Source organism: Denticeps clupeoides, unplaced genomic scaffold (assembly GCF_900700375.1).
Source record: "Denticeps clupeoides unplaced genomic scaffold, fDenClu1.1, whole genome shotgun sequence".
Taxonomy (NCBI): domain Eukaryota; kingdom Metazoa; phylum Chordata; class Actinopteri; order Clupeiformes; family Denticipitidae; genus Denticeps; species Denticeps clupeoides.
In genome coordinates, this window is record NW_021630101.1 from 35,392 (window position 1) to 52,836 (window position 17,445).

Below are 17,445 nucleotides of genomic sequence, written 5' to 3' on the forward strand. Positions count from 1 at the left end.
ACCACCACACAGCCTGGCATGGACTTTTTATGTAACAGCTCTTGGCCATTTGGCATCCCTTAGTGCTTCAGGAACACTTAATTATGCAAACGAAAGTGTATTTATTATAACAAGCAGTCTCTAACCATCCAAGAGAATATCTACCTTGGTTCCAGTGTTTTCTTCCCTCCATTTCAGCCTTTGGAGCAACTCATTCACAGCTCTGATATCTAATGTAGGTTATGCCATTACTATTTTAACTTTCCCCGAATTCAGCCTTGGAGCAGAATTACGGTCCCACAGCGAGATTTGGCAGGACGCTGTAGCTTTAAATGCTAATGAGGAGGAGAGGGGGAAATGACGTCATCGACGCCACTCACCAATCACAATGTTTGGCGCAGAAAGGAAGTAGCGTCGACGTTTTTCCAGAAAAACATAAATCCCCTCATGACGACAAATTCCAGACCCGACTGAGCTGCCGCTCTCAAGCAAAGTGAATGTCATTGTGATGCACAGCAGCACAGCACACGGTGTCATCTGCATTTAACCCATCACCCTGAGTGAGCGGTGGGCACCATGACAGGCGCCTGGGGAGCAGTGTGTGGGGACGGTGCTTTGCTCAGTGGCATCTTGGCGGATCGGGACCTTCTGATTACGGGGCCGCTTCCTTAACCGCTAGGCCACCCCTTCCCTCTGAACGGTGAAGCAGAATGACCACCGCGGGACCACAGACAGACTCGGGGAACTCGTATTAGCGTTAAATCATCTCACAAAGTCACATTTTCACGTCAAGTTATCCTTCTACAGAAAAGAAGTCAGACTGTCATTACTTTAAATGGCGATATTAAGAAAACTAACCAACATTTCGGTTTAACATCCAACTTTATTGTCCAATCATTTCGGTTTTCCAGAAACAAAAAAGAGCATAACATAACCAGTACAAATCAGCAGCATCGCTTTCTTTCATCACCGGGTTTCCAAATTAAAGAAATATCGTTTCTCAAAAAAAAACACAAGCAGGTGTTGAGGGAGCAGCACACGTCAAGTTAAAGGCTGGCGTACAAATCTCTCATAAATTAGTCTAAAAACACATCACATAAATGTATTAGAAACAGAGTACTTCTAAGGTCCGAGGGGGGGGGGAAATGCATCAGATCAGACGGTACCCTGAAGGAAAAAAAAGCAATAAAAAGGAGTCCCTATGAACAAATATTACACATATTTTAAGGAGGAGTCACACATCAAGCAAACACGACACATTGGCAAAAAAAGAAAGATGGCAACCGTAACAGTGCATGTACATGACATAAATATACAAAAGCCCACTTGGTACTACTGGTTATTCCTAAAGTTCGACTGGAACACTGGTTTGTGGTTGAAAGGATCAGAAGGACAGTGTGTGTGTGTGTGTGTGTGTGTGTGTGTGTGTGTGTGTGTGTGTTAAAGGCAGCACGGGGGGGGAAATGGTAGAGGAACAGGTTGGCCGTTAACACTTATATATTAATGTGAGTGCATGTTCCTCAACCCCCTTTTAAGCAAGAAGTTCCAACCTTCTTTCATCCTTCCGTCTTACGGGGAGCAGTGAATAAAACACACAGGAAAAGGGGCTCATTTTACTTCTCGGTCCGTTGAAATGCACCCAAAGAACCACAAACCTGCCATCGGTGGGGCGTAATAACGCTCATCTAGAAAGCGGCCCAACTCCTCATTTAAAGAAAAGACGGCAGAAAGCAGAAAGAAACTGAAAGTGCGCGGGCGTCTCGCCCTCTTCGTGCGGCGCGAGGACTGCAGTCCGTTGGCAAATGAAGAAGTACATGGCTCAGCCGATGGCGGCGCCCCCTCCTGCGCGTTTACCGGGAAGCTCTACGCACACGAACACACACTTACTACACGCACCTCGCCGGAGGACTCGTGTTAGAAGATGCATCAGTAACAGGCATGTTTGTTGGTTTAAAATAATTTTTTTTTTTTTTTTTGTTATTAATGAGAGCCAGCGGCCACGCGCAGCCCGGCGGAATTCACTCAAGTCAAGGACGCCCCGCGCGAGGAAGGTGGAGCCCGAACCATCCTGCCATCCCATCATACATGAGGTCTCGGCGTGTGACCGAATCGAGCACGACTAACGGCGTGAAGGGGAAGTGTGACGGGTGAGGACGCTGCGAGACGCTCGGGCGCGTTCAGTCCTGCGAGATTCTCCAGAGCGACCGGCTGGCGGAAATTCAGGCTGGATCCGAGTCTGCTGCGGTGCACGTTATTCAGCTGGGGGAGCGGGTGATGGGAGCAGGGCGAACGGGGACTATAAGAAAGCGCTGGGGTTCGCTGCCGGGTCCTTCTGGTTCCTGTAGCGCATGGCCAGCCAGACGCCTAGAATCTGAAGGGGGGAGAGAAATAAACAGTTCACTTATTCGGTTCAACGTTTCTAAAGAAACGAGTCCAACAGACAGACAGACCAACCTCGGTAAAACTAAAGAAAAGTCCAACTCCTCCCAGGATCCGGAGCGCTTCGGAAGCGTGCTGCAGCATCAGGGTCCCACAGGTGCTACAGCTGCCTTTCGGTTTGCACTCCTGCGGCACAGCACCCAGAGAACGGGGCAGAAACGAGAGGGCGGGGCTCATTTTAAAACTCAACATGCGGCCACGTTTCACACAGAAGAATGTCGTAACTCATTATATATTCAAAATAATCTTCAGTCTGTATAAAACCAAATAAGAGGTATATTGGGACCTTCATCAGATCTCTGTTCTGTGTGTGTGAGATGTTACTTGAAGAGAAAATTGATACGTAGAGAACTGATAAGGTCGTCCCTTACTGATCTTCAGGGTGCTGATTCCTATGAAGGTTCATGAGTGTTCAAAAAGGGCTAAAGGTCTCCTCTGATATGGAACTTCAATCTATGTTCCTGTGAAGGGAACCTGCCTCCATGCTAAATGAAGTTCTGGTCTTCTGCAAGACAAAAAAAAAAACATTTGAGTGTTGAATAGACGAGCGGTCGTACCGCAGGACAGGCCGCCCAGTCCTTCTCGTACTGAGCTTGGGGCGTCTTGAGGAGGCCGCAGCAGTCGAGCTTGCTCTCCAGGTCTCGGGTGGAGTTGGCCATTAACTCCCAGGTGGAGTTCAGCAGCTTCAGCTGCGACAGTTCAGACACACATCCAAAAATCACACAGGTCCCCAACAGAAGACCTCCGAAAGACCCCAAAGACAGGTGGGACAAATCACTTGTAGCTTAGGCTGACAGACAAATTCATACGAAGCCATGAAAGACCCCACCTGCTGATTCTCGTTCATGGCCAAGCAGGAGCAGGAGACTCCAAACTGGAAGAGGAAGACTATGAACAAAATGACCATGTACTGCGGAGAAAGGGGTTAAGGGACAATCAACACACAGGAATTGTGGTTTAAGAAAAAAAAAAAAAAAAAAAAAAAAAATTTTAAGCCCTAATTCAGCCTACAAAAAGAAAAGAAAGAAAAGAAAAAGAGAAACAGATGGTGGATACGAAGAAAAGCATGACTTGGTGGTGATGGATGGCACCAATGAGCCCGACGATGGCGATAAGCAGGAGGAAGACGCCCACTGCGATCACGCCACCGATGATGTGGATGCTGGACACGATGCCAAAGCCCTTCCCCCACGCTGCCACGCCCACCAGCAGGAGCCCTACCAGCTGACACAGGAGAGAAAAAAAAAAACAGCAGCTCAAACAATCATCTGGCACGTTCTGAAGCACCTTGATCCTGAACTGAGAACTACGAGCGGCTTCCTATTAAACGTAATTTCCACCAATCATGAACCGTCTCACGGAAGCAGCCGTGAACTACATGAGCAGGAATATCCAAGCAAGTGGTGGCCTAGCGGGGAAGGAATTGGAAGGTTGCGAGTTCGAGTCCCGAACCGCTAGGGTGCCACCGAGGTCCCCTTGATGAAGGTACCGTTCCCACATGGTGCCCACTGGTCACCAAGGGTGTTGGTTAAAGAGAAGTGATTGTCATTGTGATACACAGCAGCACAGCACACGGTGCATGCAGTGAAACGAGTCCTCTGTATTTAACCAGCGCCCTGAGTGAGCAGTGGGCAGCCATGACAGGTGCCCGGGGAGCAGCAGGTGCGGACGGTGCTTTGCTCAGTGGCACCTTGGCGGCATCTTGGCGGTTCGGGACTCGAACCCACAACCAACCTTCACCGCATCATAACGACAACGAGATTTATAAACCTCTTCGTCCTCACGGCCTGTTCAGAGCAACATTCTGGGCCACAACGTGAACGTTTCATCTGTTCCATCCATGACTAGTGGACGACCTGGTTATTTATCTCCAGCGCAGAGCAGCATGTCAGCAGTAAACAACGAAGGAGGAAGAGACCGACCACACCTAGTTCCAGGTGAGGTATTAAATGGCAGTAAGCTAATAATAATAATGATAAAAAAAATAAAAGAAAAATATTTAGAAATCCTGCGTCGTTCAGCCAGCAGCTCGGTGTGCCACCATTTTCTACCTCCCCGTCAAATCCTGCTCACATGCAGCTATTCCCCCCCCCCACACAACTCTCTCGATTTCCATCTATATGTGGACCGCAGCTCGATGGAAGTTCCCTCTTCGTGACCGGACGTGCTGAGGTGGGTTTTTTATTTTATTTTTAACCGTCCTCCGACAGAATGTGCTGCCCGGCTGCAGGTCGCTTCATCGGCCGACCGGACAGCGCTGGAGCCGGGCGGCACATTCTGTCGGAGGACGGTTAAAAATAAAATAAAACAAAAAAAACCCTCCGCCGATATTTCACGTTCGGGCGAAAGCAGGGACAATTAGTCACGTAAAAAAAAAATACACTAAACTGCAGATAAATCGCAGAACTTCGCTCACCGAATGTTAGCCTGTTAGCCTAGCCAGCTACCGTGGCCGAGCGGAGGATAACGATCGGCCATTCTTACCGGTCGTGATATTTAATATTCATATCACTCCGCCAACATACTTTATTTCTCGCCAGAAACCGCCGCGACAGAAACACGCGTACGAGGGAGGATAATAATGCCGCGGCCGGCGTGGGGTGGCGTGGCGGTCCGCTCCTCACCATGTACACCACGTTGAGCGAACACAGCGCGTTTTTCGAGCAGGTGAAGCCGCCGCAAACCATCTTCGCGTTCCGGTGACCCGACGGGCCCGTCGGTCGTCGGTTGTCGGTGTCGCTGCGTGTGGCGGCCGCTCGCCGTTTTTGCGAATAACAGCGACGCGCTGACGTCACCCGGGAGAGGCCTTTACGTCACCGGCCGGAGTCACGTGACGACGCCTCGTCCCTCGGCATGTGAACCCCGCTGCCGACCCGCGACCCACTAATGATTTCTGGTGACAACTGAGGTGCAGCGTACAGAAGGGGACAGTGATGATGATGATGATGATGATGATGATGATGATGCTGAATGCAAGGCAGGAAGTACGAACTGTTCACAATGGTGCTCTTAACGTGGAACAGGACGCGTTGTAAACGAGAGTGTTGACCAGCAGGGGCCGCCGTGGCGACAAGCTGCACCGAGAAGCGTGTAAAATGGTGCCCAGAGACACATGCAAAGACTCGTCAGTTTCACTGAACTCCCAGAACGAAAAAAAAACCCATTTACATGTTCGGCATTTACCAGACGCCCTTATCCAGAGCGACTTACAATCAGTAGTGATAGGGACAGTCCCCCCCTGGAGACACTCAGGGTTAAGTGTCCTGCTCAGGGACACGATGGTAGTAAGTGGAGTTCGAACCTGGGTCTTCTGGTCCATAGGCGAGTGTGTTACCCACTAGGCCACTACCGCCCTCATCCAGAGCGCCTTATAACATCTGAAAGTAAAACGGGCTTGTAAAAGCCTGAAATGAGACCCCCGCTAAAAAATATCACCCTTCTGCGATTGCTGAGTGCAAGAAGTGTCTTGCAGTCCCTATAGGCAGAGTGGCAAGTCGACTGACCCATTTTCAGCCGTTGGAGTCAATTTAACCACAAGATCCTGTTTGTGACAATGTCAAGCATTCAGAAACCGTGTCAAACCAGGAAGCAAATTCAAAAGCAGAGAGAGGAAATTGACACAAGCGCAGCAAGTGCACTTTTGCCGTCCTGCGCGCCACCTTCTGTTTCCTAGCATGGAGGGGGAGGCGGAGGGGACGAATGGTCATCAGGTGTGATTCGTGCGACTTGTGCGGGGAGCAGGATGAATAGTACCACTAAGGTGGCCCACTCGAGTGCCATTAGGGCAGAAGTGAGGCGCCACGAGAGCGTCCAGAACAACGTCAACCGGCTCCTGAAACTGCTGGAGAGGGTTGGGGATCCGCAGCTGAGGACCGGGCTGAAGCTCTACCTGCACAGCATCCAAGGTGAGCCACGCCGAGCCTGAATATTATTGCCATATTGTCCGTCTGCGGGCGTTTCTCCAGCAGAAGATCCTATGTTGGATGTTTAAACACGTTTTGCTGGTAAATGTGTCCGTCATCGTTGTATTTTGGAGCTCATTGCAATAGACACCATGGTGGTGAAGATGCTGAAGTCTGGGCTGTGTGTGAGGTAGGTGGTTCAAGATGGTCTCTGAGAAACAGCAGGTGGGACGAGGTTAAAGACACCACGAGACTTCCTGTCTCCGATGCGTGGGTTTCCCTAGAACAGGCCTCAGAGCTCCTGCCTCAGCTCAGCTCCGCTTCGGAGTTCCCGATGGCCATTTATTTCAGTTCCCGATGGCCATTTATTACAATTCAACTTGGCACGGCAGACAGAGGCTGTAACGATGAAGCCTTGAACATGTCGTGTTGTTGTACTTCCTGTGTGACGCTCGGCGGCTGACCCAAAAAGCCACTTCCTGTCAGTCTGCCACCACCTGCCGGCAGAGTTTGTATCTATATTATGTCATTTACACAAAGTAGAAATGAAAATCACAAATTGTATCATGTTATACGTTTAAAGTCTCAGAACATTCAGTCTAACATCAGATATTAATAATAATTCATTCAAATAAAAACTATTACTGAAAAGTAATGGGGCAAAAAGGGTGCTGATTATACATTTTACAGCATTTACCAGACGTCCTTATCCAGAGAGACTTACAATCAGTAGTTACAGGGACAGTCCCCCCCTGGAGACACTCAGGGTTAAGTGTCCTGCTCAGGGACACAATGGTAGTAAGTGGGGTTTGAACCTGGGTCTTCTGGTTCACAGGCGAGTGTGTTACCCGCTAGGCCACTACCACCCTAAGATAAGATAAGATAAACCTTTATTAGTCCCACAAGTGGGAAATTTACACTGTATTTTTATGGAGGTCACTGGATAGCTCACTGGATATGAAGAAGGTCCAATCCATGCTCAGGATTGTGAAGTACACACATTTAAGATTGGTGGTACAAACCATCACCAACCCTGCACTGACACCATTTGCAGGCTCACTCTACCCGGGAAGGGGGTCCCTCTCTGTATCACTCCTTCCCAACGTTTCTTCATTTCTTTTTTCTCTCTCCTAGAGTTTTTTGTGTGGAGTTTTTCCTTGTGTGCAGAAGGGTCAAGTGTGGGGGGCGTCAACTGTAGGGCCTGTCAAAGCCCATTGAGACGTACTGTATGTGATTTTGGGCTATATAAGAAATAAATTTGTTGTTGTTGTTGTGGTGGACTGTCTCCTTGATCAAAGAAATATGAAGAAAATATGTAAAATACCTTATTGTGTCATTGTTGCACAAATCTATTCCATTGAAGTTTCTGTGTGTTTGAGTCAGAAGAGGGTGTGGAACAGTGCAGGAAGCACTGATTGTGTGTGTGTGTGTGTGTGTAGACTACAGCGTGATGACGCTGTAGTCTACGGTGTTACAATATCGGGACGACTGTTGATGAGTTAACAGGACTGGGACTCGAAATTCGGCCTCATTGATCTCTGTCCCCTCAATCACTCCGCTGCGAGCCACAACAACCTCCTCGATTGGACAGAAGCCCCCCCTCCCCCTTCTGGCGAGCTATTATTAGCATATCAATTACCCTCCACCAGATGTCTGCACAGACCTGCCTGGGGGTCATGGGGTTAGGAGTCATTTCCTTTTTTCCCCCCGAAGACAACGGGCTGAAATTCTCCACAATTCGAAAAAAAAAAAAGCAAGCAGGCTTGCAGTGAAATTCGCTCGGAGGTCTTCCATTAATCTTCACGCGCGTACGTCCGCGCTTTCGAATGTTTAACTAGCGCAGGAGCCGAGGCGCCGGGGCAATAAACCAGCCATTGTTCCCTCGGGTGGAGAGCAGGTGCCACAACCACCAGGCTGGGAGAGACGCACCGGAACCCACGCGAGGAGACAAGATGGAAAAATCATCTTCCTACGCCAGTTCCCGCTCAGAGTGAAATGATTTAAGACCTCAGTGTGGGGCGGCTGCGGTGCGTGAGTGAAGCAATCGGTCCGGTGACGATGCTGTTAAAGATAAAGGGGGGGGGGGGGGGGGGGGGGGGGGGGTTCTATGAATCCTTCAATGGCCTGTTGAGGTGTTTGGGGGGGCTCGTCCCCGCCTTTTTCCCAGCGCACACGTGTGAGAGGGAAGGAGGGGCGGCGGCGGCGGCGGGGAGCGGTGTGTCTGGTGACGGCGGCAGAGCACCAGCGAGAGAGCGAGCAGGAGGGAGGGATGCAGGAGAGGCGAGGCGCGGCGGCGGCGGCGGCGACCCGCAGGAGGCTCCGCATTTTCGCCGGGGGCCGGCCCTGCTGACGCCGAGCGGGAATCTCACGGGGACCGCGTGGCTTCTTCCACAGGAGTCCTGCTCCGTTGTGACTTCATCTTGGAATGGATGAGGTAATATTTGCGCCGCTTGTTTCTGCGTTTCTGACGGCTGTCACCACTTGAGACTTTTCTTCTCGGCTGGTTTTCACGAGACTGCAGCTGTAAAATATGGAGATAGTGGAAGGACGTCGTAGACCAATCTGGATAATGGACTGGCAAGATTGCTGAAGATATTTCCAGATTTTACTCGTCTGTCCTCCAACATCTGACATGAGCCAAGGAGAAGAACTGCAGCCTCGGACCACCTACCTCATCTCTCTGACCCTGGTGAAGGTGGAGGCGGTGGGAGAACATGAGGTGGGGCAACCCAGACCAGCAGCTCAAGCCGTGGCCGCCGAGGTTGGGCAGAAGAGACCTGGGTCGCCAGTGGATGAAGGAAAGCCTCCTCTGATATTGGGCGTCGCAGAGGAAATGGAACAGGGGGCAGGAAAATGTATGAAGCTGAAAGAAGGGGAGAGGATCCCTTCCATTGCCCATCAAGACAGGGGACGGCTGACTTGCAGCAGCCATTTACAAGACCGGGACCAGAAAAATGTCACCACAGTCAGCGGAGATCAGGTTCACAGCCAGGAAGCCCAAGAGAAGAAGAAGAACACCCTGGAGTATGTTGGCCAGCGTCCATTGTCCCTGCTGAGTGTTCATGGTAGTGTCTCAGGTCACCGAGAACAGCGTGACAAATCTTCCAAGAGCCTGGAACGCAAGACCAGTAGGACCAGCCCACCTAAAGCCGGGCCCTGTCGAGCCTCCTGGGCTGAGAGTGGATCTGGCAGCTGCCCGGGCGGGGCAGGTGGCGAGGGCGGAGAGCAGGGAGATCGCATGGTGCCCGGGAGGCCCGGCGCCGCGGGGAGAGTGTTGACGGGCTCGGTGTCTCTGCCAGGTCCGGACACTCTGGCCCCCAGGGCGCTGCGGAAGGGGAAAAAGAGCCGAACGCTGGACAACAGTGACCTGCACCGCCTGTCCGAGGAGCTGTTCCAGACCAGGGACGACCCTTCTGCTCCCAACCACCCACGAGCCACCCAGACCCAGCGCAGCCGCGACCGCAAGATGCTCAAGTTCATCAGTGGCATTTTCACGAAGAGCACACCAGCCGGCCCACCACACAAGTCTGTGCAGAGACACTCCAGCGAGGACGAAGGTACAAGTTTGTGTTTGTACACGCGCGTGGTTTCCAACAGTAGATCGTGATCGCTGTAGCTATCGTTACATGAGCGGGGTCCCAAGAACTAGATTATCTACAATTGCATCAAGAGAACACTCCCACCCATCCTGCTTCTAATCCGGGACGCTCTTCTAACGGGATATAATCCAGTGAAACCCACGTCTAAGGCAGCAGCAGTTACGTCCGGTTGTCTAATCCCATCTTTGACGTCCCGCCCGCTGCCACTAGAGTAGCAGCTCTGGCCTGTTTTCCATCGGTGTTACACTTCTCATCACCGGCGCCTCGAGAATTTCCAATATGCAGGGGTGACACGGTGTTTACCAGAACGTCCACTGCTACATCCACTAGGTGCCGGACAATATATCATCGATGACGGGAACGTGAATAATTAACCAGACCTTAAATGAGCCTGCAGGGGAAAGATAACTAAGTGACTGAAGTTATTGTTCTCTATTTGCAATATTAAATATAGAACTATTATATAATAATGTAGTATACTATAATAGAATGAAAAAAATACATTGCAACTACAAGGGCACAAAAACATAGCATATAAAAAGCATATTTCGTGACATATTTTCATTCTTTTGTTTGTGTGTGTGTGTGTGTTTCATATGCTTGCATCTTGTGGTACATGTGCTCAGAATGTATTTGTGTGCATGCTCTGTGGACAGGAGCAAAAGCCGCGGTTGGAGGAAGGGTTGTTATGGCAACAGGAACGTGCCGGGAGGGATGGCGATTGTACAGGATACGTGACACTGGGTGGGGATCCACCAATGCGATGATGGGAAGAGCATTGATATGAGCTAATGAGGGGAAATTAGGAGCAAGTGCAGCCCAGGCAGCTGCATCGTTCTGATTGTTCTATGCTGTGCTGAAGTGTCTCCACGCAAGACAAAGAGATCCTTTTTACGGACAGAGCATTAGAAAGTTGAAAATTGGAAATGATGAATATGGGCTACATGTCTTATCTTCGGCAGCTTGTGAAGGTATTTAGACTAAAATAGCATCCCTCCTTTTTCTTCGGTAAAGAGCAGGTCTGATGTGCACAGATCGGGCCCGGCGGCCACGGGCTGCGTAATGGCGGCCTCCCGCAGCGTAGCTGCACCACGCCGAGACACATCTGCACTGGTGCAGACAACGCGGTCGGAGGGAGGGAGGGAGACAGCCTGCTGTGCCTGTGCCATCTCTGGCATCGCACGGCTGGTGCCACGACAGATGCCATGGAGCCACCTCTCCTCTCCTCGAACCTCCTCTGTCAGCACCGCCCCACCAGATGCTGCAAAAAAACACAAACTCTCTTTTGTACCACAATGTTGGGACATTTTTGCCCACGTTTGACGCCTCTGACATTGATAAAAAACGATAAAGTTATCCAACATTCTCTCTCTCTCTTTCCACAGTGGCTTGTGCAAATGGTCAAGAATGGACTCTAAACCGCACTATTCCGGAGCTGCGCTTGGTGAGAGAACCACTAACCTCAAAACTACAATCTTTCATATTTTATACTGAAGCCTAGGTTGGTTTTTGGAGACCTTTTCCGTTTTAAACGCTTCTGTGAAAGCTTCTGGGCTTTTGTGCCTGCCCAGGGGGTGCTGGGAAGTCTTCGCAGTGGCAAGTCCGCACTGGTGTACAGATATGTGACAGGCAGCTACCTTCCACTGGAGTCCCCTGAGGGTACGGTCCTTAGGCACCCCAACTGCGTCTCATCCTGCCTAGGCTCCCTGCACCCCTGCTCACTTCCCTTTCCTCGTGTTTTTCATGCCCAGGGGGAAGGTATAAGAAGGAGGTGCTGGTGGATGGACAGAGTCACCTCTTTCTGATCAGAGATGAGTCTGGCCAGCCAGACGCTCAGGTATTTATGTCTGGACCACATGCATGAATTTCATACTTCTAATCGACCACAGTTCAAATGAATGTATTTACTGATCGCACCTCCCTGTCTGAATCCCTGCAGTTCTGTAACTGGGTGGATGCCGTCGTTTTTGTGTTCAGCCTGGAGAATGAGGGCAGTTTCCAAGATGTTTACAAGAACTACAAGGAGCTCAGCAGCCATCGTGGCGGTGCTGAGATTCCTCTGATTGTGGTGGGCACTCAAGGTAACCACAAAGACACCCAGTGGTCACGTGACGTGGCGCATTCAGAAGAGTCACAGAATTCTTGAGATCGATTCTGCTCACCTCTCAGATAAGATCAGCAACACAAATCCACGCGTGATCGAAGATAAACGGGCGCGGCAGCTGTGTGTGGACGTGCGGCGCTGTGCTTATTACGAGACCTGCGCCACCTATGGCCTGAACGTGGACCGGGTTTTTACAGAAGGTACGACTAGAAATGCATGAAAGCGTTGTACTAAATATAACTTCATTTGCTTTGGATGCAGTTCTATAGATGCAGTTGAAAGCGGCTGTCAGAGGTGCTGAAATGCACACGTCAGAGTTACATTTACAGCATTTACCAGACGCCCTTATCCAGGGCGACTTACAATCAGTAGTTACAGGGGACAGTCAGGGACACGATGGTAGTAAGTGGGATTTGAACCTGGGTCTTCTGGTTCATAGGCGAGTGTGTTACCCACTAGGCGACTAAGAGTTCTTGTTGCTGCGTTCATTTAGTGCCAGAAACAAGCACCACTTTATATGGATATTATGATTTAGAAATTGTGTTGGCTGCAGGACGCAGGAGTTTGGCCAGGGATGGTTTATGGCTTGACCACATATATTTATTTCACTTTTTTCCCCTCCTTTTCGGTCCTCAGCTGCCCAGAAAATAGCGACGGCTAAAAAGCAAGCGTCCCTCGCGGCCTCCTGTAAATCCCTACCGAACTCGCCCTGTCATTCTGGGGACTCGTCCACAGCGTCTGGACCCTACCAGGTACAGGTCAAGTCCAGCAGGGTCTGCAGGGGTCATAAAAGCAAGACTAACTAGCCGCTCCAAATCTCTCCACCCTCCAGGCCAGTAATGGAGGTCAGAGCAACGACTTCTCCTCGTCTTTGCCTTCCACGCCCGTGGTTGGCCACAAGGAGCTGCGGGGAGAGGGCGGCTCCCAAAGGAACCTCCCCCGCCGACGGACGTCCCTTTTTGCAGTGAGCTAGTCTGTTGTGTAAAAACCAGAAAACTCTGGATTTTAGGCTAGATGTCGAAAAGCATTGGGCTGTGGTCCAGAAACAGAAATGCAATTAGCATTCCTGTCCCAATCGGGCTTATTCCAACATTTCTCTTATTTCCTTTTATGATTGATCACCACCTTCTTTCCCTCACAGCTCTTGACCCCGTTTCCATCTGTTCCTTATCAGAATCGCAGAGGCAGCGACTCAGAGAAACGGACAGTCGATAATAAAGGTGACGCCGCGGGGGTCCGCTCAGCTCCCATCAAACAGGTTGGTGTGTGGCAAGAACCCCCCCCTTTCTCATTAATGATGGATATAGTTGGATGATGGACCACATGCTCATGTGTGACCTGGATATTTGTTCTCCCGCCTTGCCAGGGCTTTTTGTGGAAACGGAGCGGGAGTTCCCTGAACAAGGACAGGAAGAAGAAATATGTGACACTAGCCAGCAATGGCATATTGTCCTATTATCCAAGTCTAATTGTGAGTTCAGTCATTATCTGGAGCAATGATGTGTCCTTTAGAACATTGACACGGCTGCAGAAAATGACACTTTGATTTATGTGAACCATTTCTGTCACCATTTCAAACTACCAATGACACTTCACCTTAGATATCAGTACCATACCAGACCAATAGTATGGTGTTCTATGATGTGGTTTTAGGACTACACACAAAACGTTCACGGAAAAGAGATCAATCTGCTGCGAGTGACCGTGAAAGTGCCAGGAAAAAGGCCACCTCGCGCTGTCACCCCTGGTGGCCCCACGCTTGGCCTGAATGGATCAGTAAAGGATGGAACAGCTTCTGATGGGACTATGTCTGGTAAATAATGCACAAAGTTCTTGTCTTTCACAGCCATGAGAGGCCAAGTCTCTTACAACGTAGTCAATGATAATTACAGCAACATCTTCCCATTTCCTAGCTGCTTCCCCCAACTCAGCCAGCCTGTCAGTAATCGAGGGAGCCGGAACTGGCTTTTCTCCCATGGGGGGACTAAAACGCTGCCCGTCAACGGTGTCCAACAAGTCACAGACTCTGGGTGTGTGCATTCTTCGCGCTGCAATAACCGTCAAATTTCCATACTGCCTTGATTCTGGAGGACCTGCACCATTTGAACATATTTCCGTGTAACACTGGCAGACTTCAGCCCTGAAGGTGCAACCAGCTCTCCTCTGGGAAAAGAGAACGTCCCGTCCTCCCCACTCACCAACAGGAAGAAGCCTGGCAGGAAGAAGAGCTTCAACCCAAAAGGCGACGCAGCGATGGGGCAGGCTGAGGGTATGCTGAAATATACCATATTACAGCTTATTATCTAAGGCTGAAATGGAATATCTATTCACTCTAACTGCATAGCTGGCAATTTACACACAAACTTCCTTAAAATTAATATAGTTTTTGCTTTCACTTGATTGTTGCCTTTTGCTTTGGTTGCTCATTCCGTCTATAACTTTCCATTCTTCTTGCTTTCAATTTTTTGCGCTGAACATCTGTACTTTCCACATAACGACTTCTCCTCTTTCCCTCTCTGCTGCTGTGGCTTTTCCTTCTTCCTTCTCAGCCAAGCGCAAAATGTGGAAATTAAAAAGCTTTGGTAGCTTGAAAAATATTTACAAGGCAGGTAAAAAAAAAAAAAATTGTATAAAACCAGACAAGTAAAAATGTGCTAATAATCTTTTCTCCTGGTGTGGGTTCTGCATGTGTAACGGATGACCCTGTCGGAGTTTTACAGATGAGGACAACGCAGATTTCATAATCGTGTCGAGCTCTGGCCAGACCTGGTACTTTGAAGCCCAGTCGCAGGAGGAGAGGGACGCCTGGGTGTTGGGCATTGAGAGTCAGATTCTTGCCTCGCTGCAAGGTTGTGAAAGCAACAGAAATAAGGTACATCGAAGCAAATGTTGCAAATATTGTTTAATAGTCTGTCTGCACTCGTCGTGAAAGGATTTATCTGATACTGTGTTTTTATAAACCCCAAAAAAATGAAATTTTAGGCTCGAAGGACCAGTCAGAGTGAGGCTGTGGCCCTACAAGCAATACGGAATGCAAAGGGCAATCATCTCTGTGTGGACTGCGGGGAACCAAGTAGAGATCCTCCTACATTTAACATCACTTAATAATAATAATAAAAATAATAATAATAATAGTACTTTTTTTGCTATTATTTGACAGCAGTTTTTTTTCTTCTAGATCCAACGTGGGCGAGCCTTAACTTGGGAGCCCTGATTTGCATTGAATGCTCAGGAATCCACCGGAATCTGGGAACGCATCTGTCTCGTGTGCGATCTCTGGACCTGGACGACTTGTCTCCGGAGCTCACGCAGGTTCTGACCGCCATCGGGAACCACGTGGCCAACAGTGTGTGGGAAAGCCGCACTGAGGGACGGCAGAAGCCCACGCACGATGCATCAAGGTGAATGGTTGTCTTGATCATACACTCAAAATGTCATTGTGAGACGCTGCAGCAGCGCAGCACACGGTGCACACAGTGAAACGTGTCCTCTGTATTTAACCATCACCCTTGGTGAGCAGTGGGCACCATGACAGGCGCCCGGGGAGCAGTGTGTGGGGGCGGGACCTCAGTGGCAGTAACCCTCCAGTTACGAGTCCACTTGACCACCACTTTGTATTCTGTTTTGATAAATGTATTTAGGATACGTTTTGAAATGTGTAAAATGCTGCGTCATCGTCGTTTTATTCTCCTTTTGAAATACATCTGGGTGGCGAATGTCAGTTGCTTTTAGCATATCAGCATCAATGTGAATAAAACATCAGCCATTCATTACTGTTCACTTCCCGACTGCATGCTTGTATCCCAGAGAAGAGAGAGAGGCGTGGATCCGGGCCAAATACGAGCAGCGCCTGTTCGTAGCGCCCATCCCTCCCCAAGACGAGGGCGGCCTGATTGACATGTCAGCCTGGCTGCTCTCGGCGGTGACGGAGCGCAACCTGGCCCGGCTGATGCTGCTCCTCGCCCACAGCACCAAGGAAAAGGTCAACAGGCCGCCTGCCGGAGCGCCACCGCGGACGGCCCTGCACGCTGCCTGTCAGCTGGGAGACGTGGTCATGACCCAGCTGCTGGTGTGGGTACGTGGAAGCTCTGGTTTTAACAGTGAAAGTAAAGTGATTGTCACTTGTGATACACTGCAGCACAGAACACGGTGCACACCGTGAAATGTGTCCTCTGTATTTAACCATCACGCTTGGTGAGCGGTGGGCAGCCATGACAGGCACCCGGGGAGCCGTGTGTGGGGACGGTGCTTTGCTCGGTGCTATGCCACCACATCCCCACGTTTTTACTACTCCCGCATCATTCCTGCCTCACGACCACTGTCGTCTCCCTTCACAGTACGGCAGCGACGTCACAGCGAAGGACCCGCAGGGCAGGAGCGCCCTGGCCTTGGCTCGTGCCGCGGGCAGCAAGGAGTGTGCAGACATCCTGCTGCAGCATGGCTGCCCGAACGAGCTGTCGCCGACCAGGCCCACACCCAGCCTTTCACGTAAAAGCAGCACGGCCAGCCTGGGGCCGTCATGCTCCAGGCGAAGGGACAACTTCTGAAACCTCACGCACGGACATAAACCCCTCCAGTATTTAAATGTCTCAAGTAAAGAACAGTTCTAAGCACAAAACCGTGTTTGTGTATATGTACCTCTGTCTGTGTGTAAGGGAGACACAATTATTATCTGAAGGCATCAGGATCCACTTAAAATGGCTTTAAAAATGCATTAGGTCTATCATAATGAAAATAATTCCTCAAAAAATGAATAAAAGCTTGAATGGACAAACGCCCTGCCCTTGTTTTAAATAAGAAATGTTTACATATTGTAAACTTTTTTTTTTGTTGCTTTTCTGGTTTTTGTTTTGCTCCACGTGAAAAACAGACAACCAGCACACAGTATGTTCATGTTCATGAAGATACGTTCTTTAACCACCAGTCATTCAAGCTAATGAGCTATTATCACAGTGGTCAAAAGTTGTCCGTTACGCAACATCTACACATGACTTTATTTTTTTTAGAAACACACCATGCAATTTCCAAATTGCAAAATGTATCCTTTTTTTGCTTTTTGCTTTTTTTTGTTTCCAGCATTTTTTCAGACAGTGCTTCATTTATCTCCACTGACAGTTATCCAGTGTAATAGTGCATGTTAAAATGACAACTTTTAAAAGCGTCACCTTTTAGTATTTTTCTTAAATGCATTGCGCCCATGGATCATTCCAGACACATGGAGGGAATGCCATGACCATTATAATTAATACAGATTATTCTTTGTTAATCAAATGGGAATCTGATGTCTGATATATTAAATTAGGGCTCTGGACACAATCAAATCCCATTCTGCCTTTTCTGTTCGCAGAGAAAAAAATCGGTGTGTGCCTTGAAAACACGTTTAATACACGTTACACGTGTGTATTTTTAAACGAAAATGTTA

The 17,445-nt window shown here is 49.4% G+C and overlaps 2 protein-coding genes across 5 annotated transcripts; one reads left to right on the forward strand and one right to left on the reverse strand.

The window, feature by feature from the left end:
- Nucleotides 1–1,318: 1,318 nt before the first annotated feature.
- On the reverse strand, nucleotides 1,319–5,324 carry LOC114783560 (tetraspanin-31-like). Its single transcript, XM_028969055.1, has 6 exons — nucleotides 5,043–5,324; nucleotides 3,475–3,642; nucleotides 3,248–3,328; nucleotides 2,976–3,107; nucleotides 2,434–2,544; nucleotides 1,319–2,350 (listed from the first exon to the last, which is right to left on the reverse strand). The coding sequence occupies exons 1-6, from the start codon at nucleotides 5,103–5,105 to the stop codon at nucleotides 2,276–2,278; spliced, it is 630 nt and encodes a 209-aa protein (XP_028824888.1). The 5' UTR covers nucleotides 5,106–5,324; the 3' UTR covers nucleotides 1,319–2,275.
- On the forward strand, nucleotides 4,796–16,797 carry LOC114783556 (arf-GAP with GTPase, ANK repeat and PH domain-containing protein 1-like). Of its 4 annotated transcripts, none has more exons than XM_028969049.1 (19): nucleotides 4,796–6,323; nucleotides 11,305–11,363; nucleotides 11,491–11,578; nucleotides 11,671–11,756; nucleotides 11,859–12,000; nucleotides 12,089–12,223; nucleotides 12,660–12,775; nucleotides 12,856–12,987; nucleotides 13,198–13,281; nucleotides 13,390–13,494; nucleotides 13,677–13,836; nucleotides 13,937–14,053; nucleotides 14,155–14,292; nucleotides 14,573–14,632; nucleotides 14,744–14,895; nucleotides 15,006–15,096; nucleotides 15,202–15,424; nucleotides 15,831–16,098; nucleotides 16,361–16,797. In XM_028969049.1, the coding sequence occupies exons 1-19, from the start codon at nucleotides 6,161–6,163 to the stop codon at nucleotides 16,568–16,570; spliced, it is 2,529 nt and encodes an 842-aa protein (XP_028824882.1). In that variant the 5' UTR covers nucleotides 4,796–6,160; the 3' UTR covers nucleotides 16,571–16,797. The 4 variants fall into 4 exon arrangements, with proteins under 4 accessions (XP_028824882.1, XP_028824883.1, XP_028824880.1 ...); XM_028969047.1 differs by lacking the exon at nucleotides 4,796–6,323 and adding an exon at nucleotides 8,544–9,877; XM_028969050.1 differs by lacking the exon at nucleotides 14,573–14,632 and having other exon boundaries at nucleotides 4,797–6,323.
- Nucleotides 16,798–17,445: the final 648 nt, after the last annotated feature.

Coding starts and splice junctions, on each gene's coding strand:
- LOC114783560 (XM_028969055.1), bottom strand. CDS start 5,105: ATGGTTTGCGGCGGCTTCACCTGCTCGAAAAACGCGCTGTGTTCGCTC. Junction 2,545..2,975: donor ACTGGGCGGCCTGTCCTGCG/GTACGACCGCTC, acceptor GCTGTGCCGCAG/GAGTGCAAACCGAAAGGCAG. Junction 2,351..2,433: donor TTTTCTTTAGTTTTACCGAG/GTTGGTCTGTCT, acceptor TCCCCCCTTCAG/ATTCTAGGCGTCTGGCTGGC.
- LOC114783556 (XM_028969047.1), top strand. CDS start 8,953: ATGAGCCAAGGAGAAGAACTGCAGCCTCGGACCACCTACCTCATCTCT. Junction 11,364..11,490: donor CTATTCCGGAGCTGCGCTTG/GTGAGAGAACCA, acceptor GTGCCTGCCCAG/GGGGTGCTGGGAAGTCTTCG. Junction 11,579..11,670: donor TCCACTGGAGTCCCCTGAGG/GTACGGTCCTTA, acceptor TTTCATGCCCAG/GGGGAAGGTATAAGAAGGAG.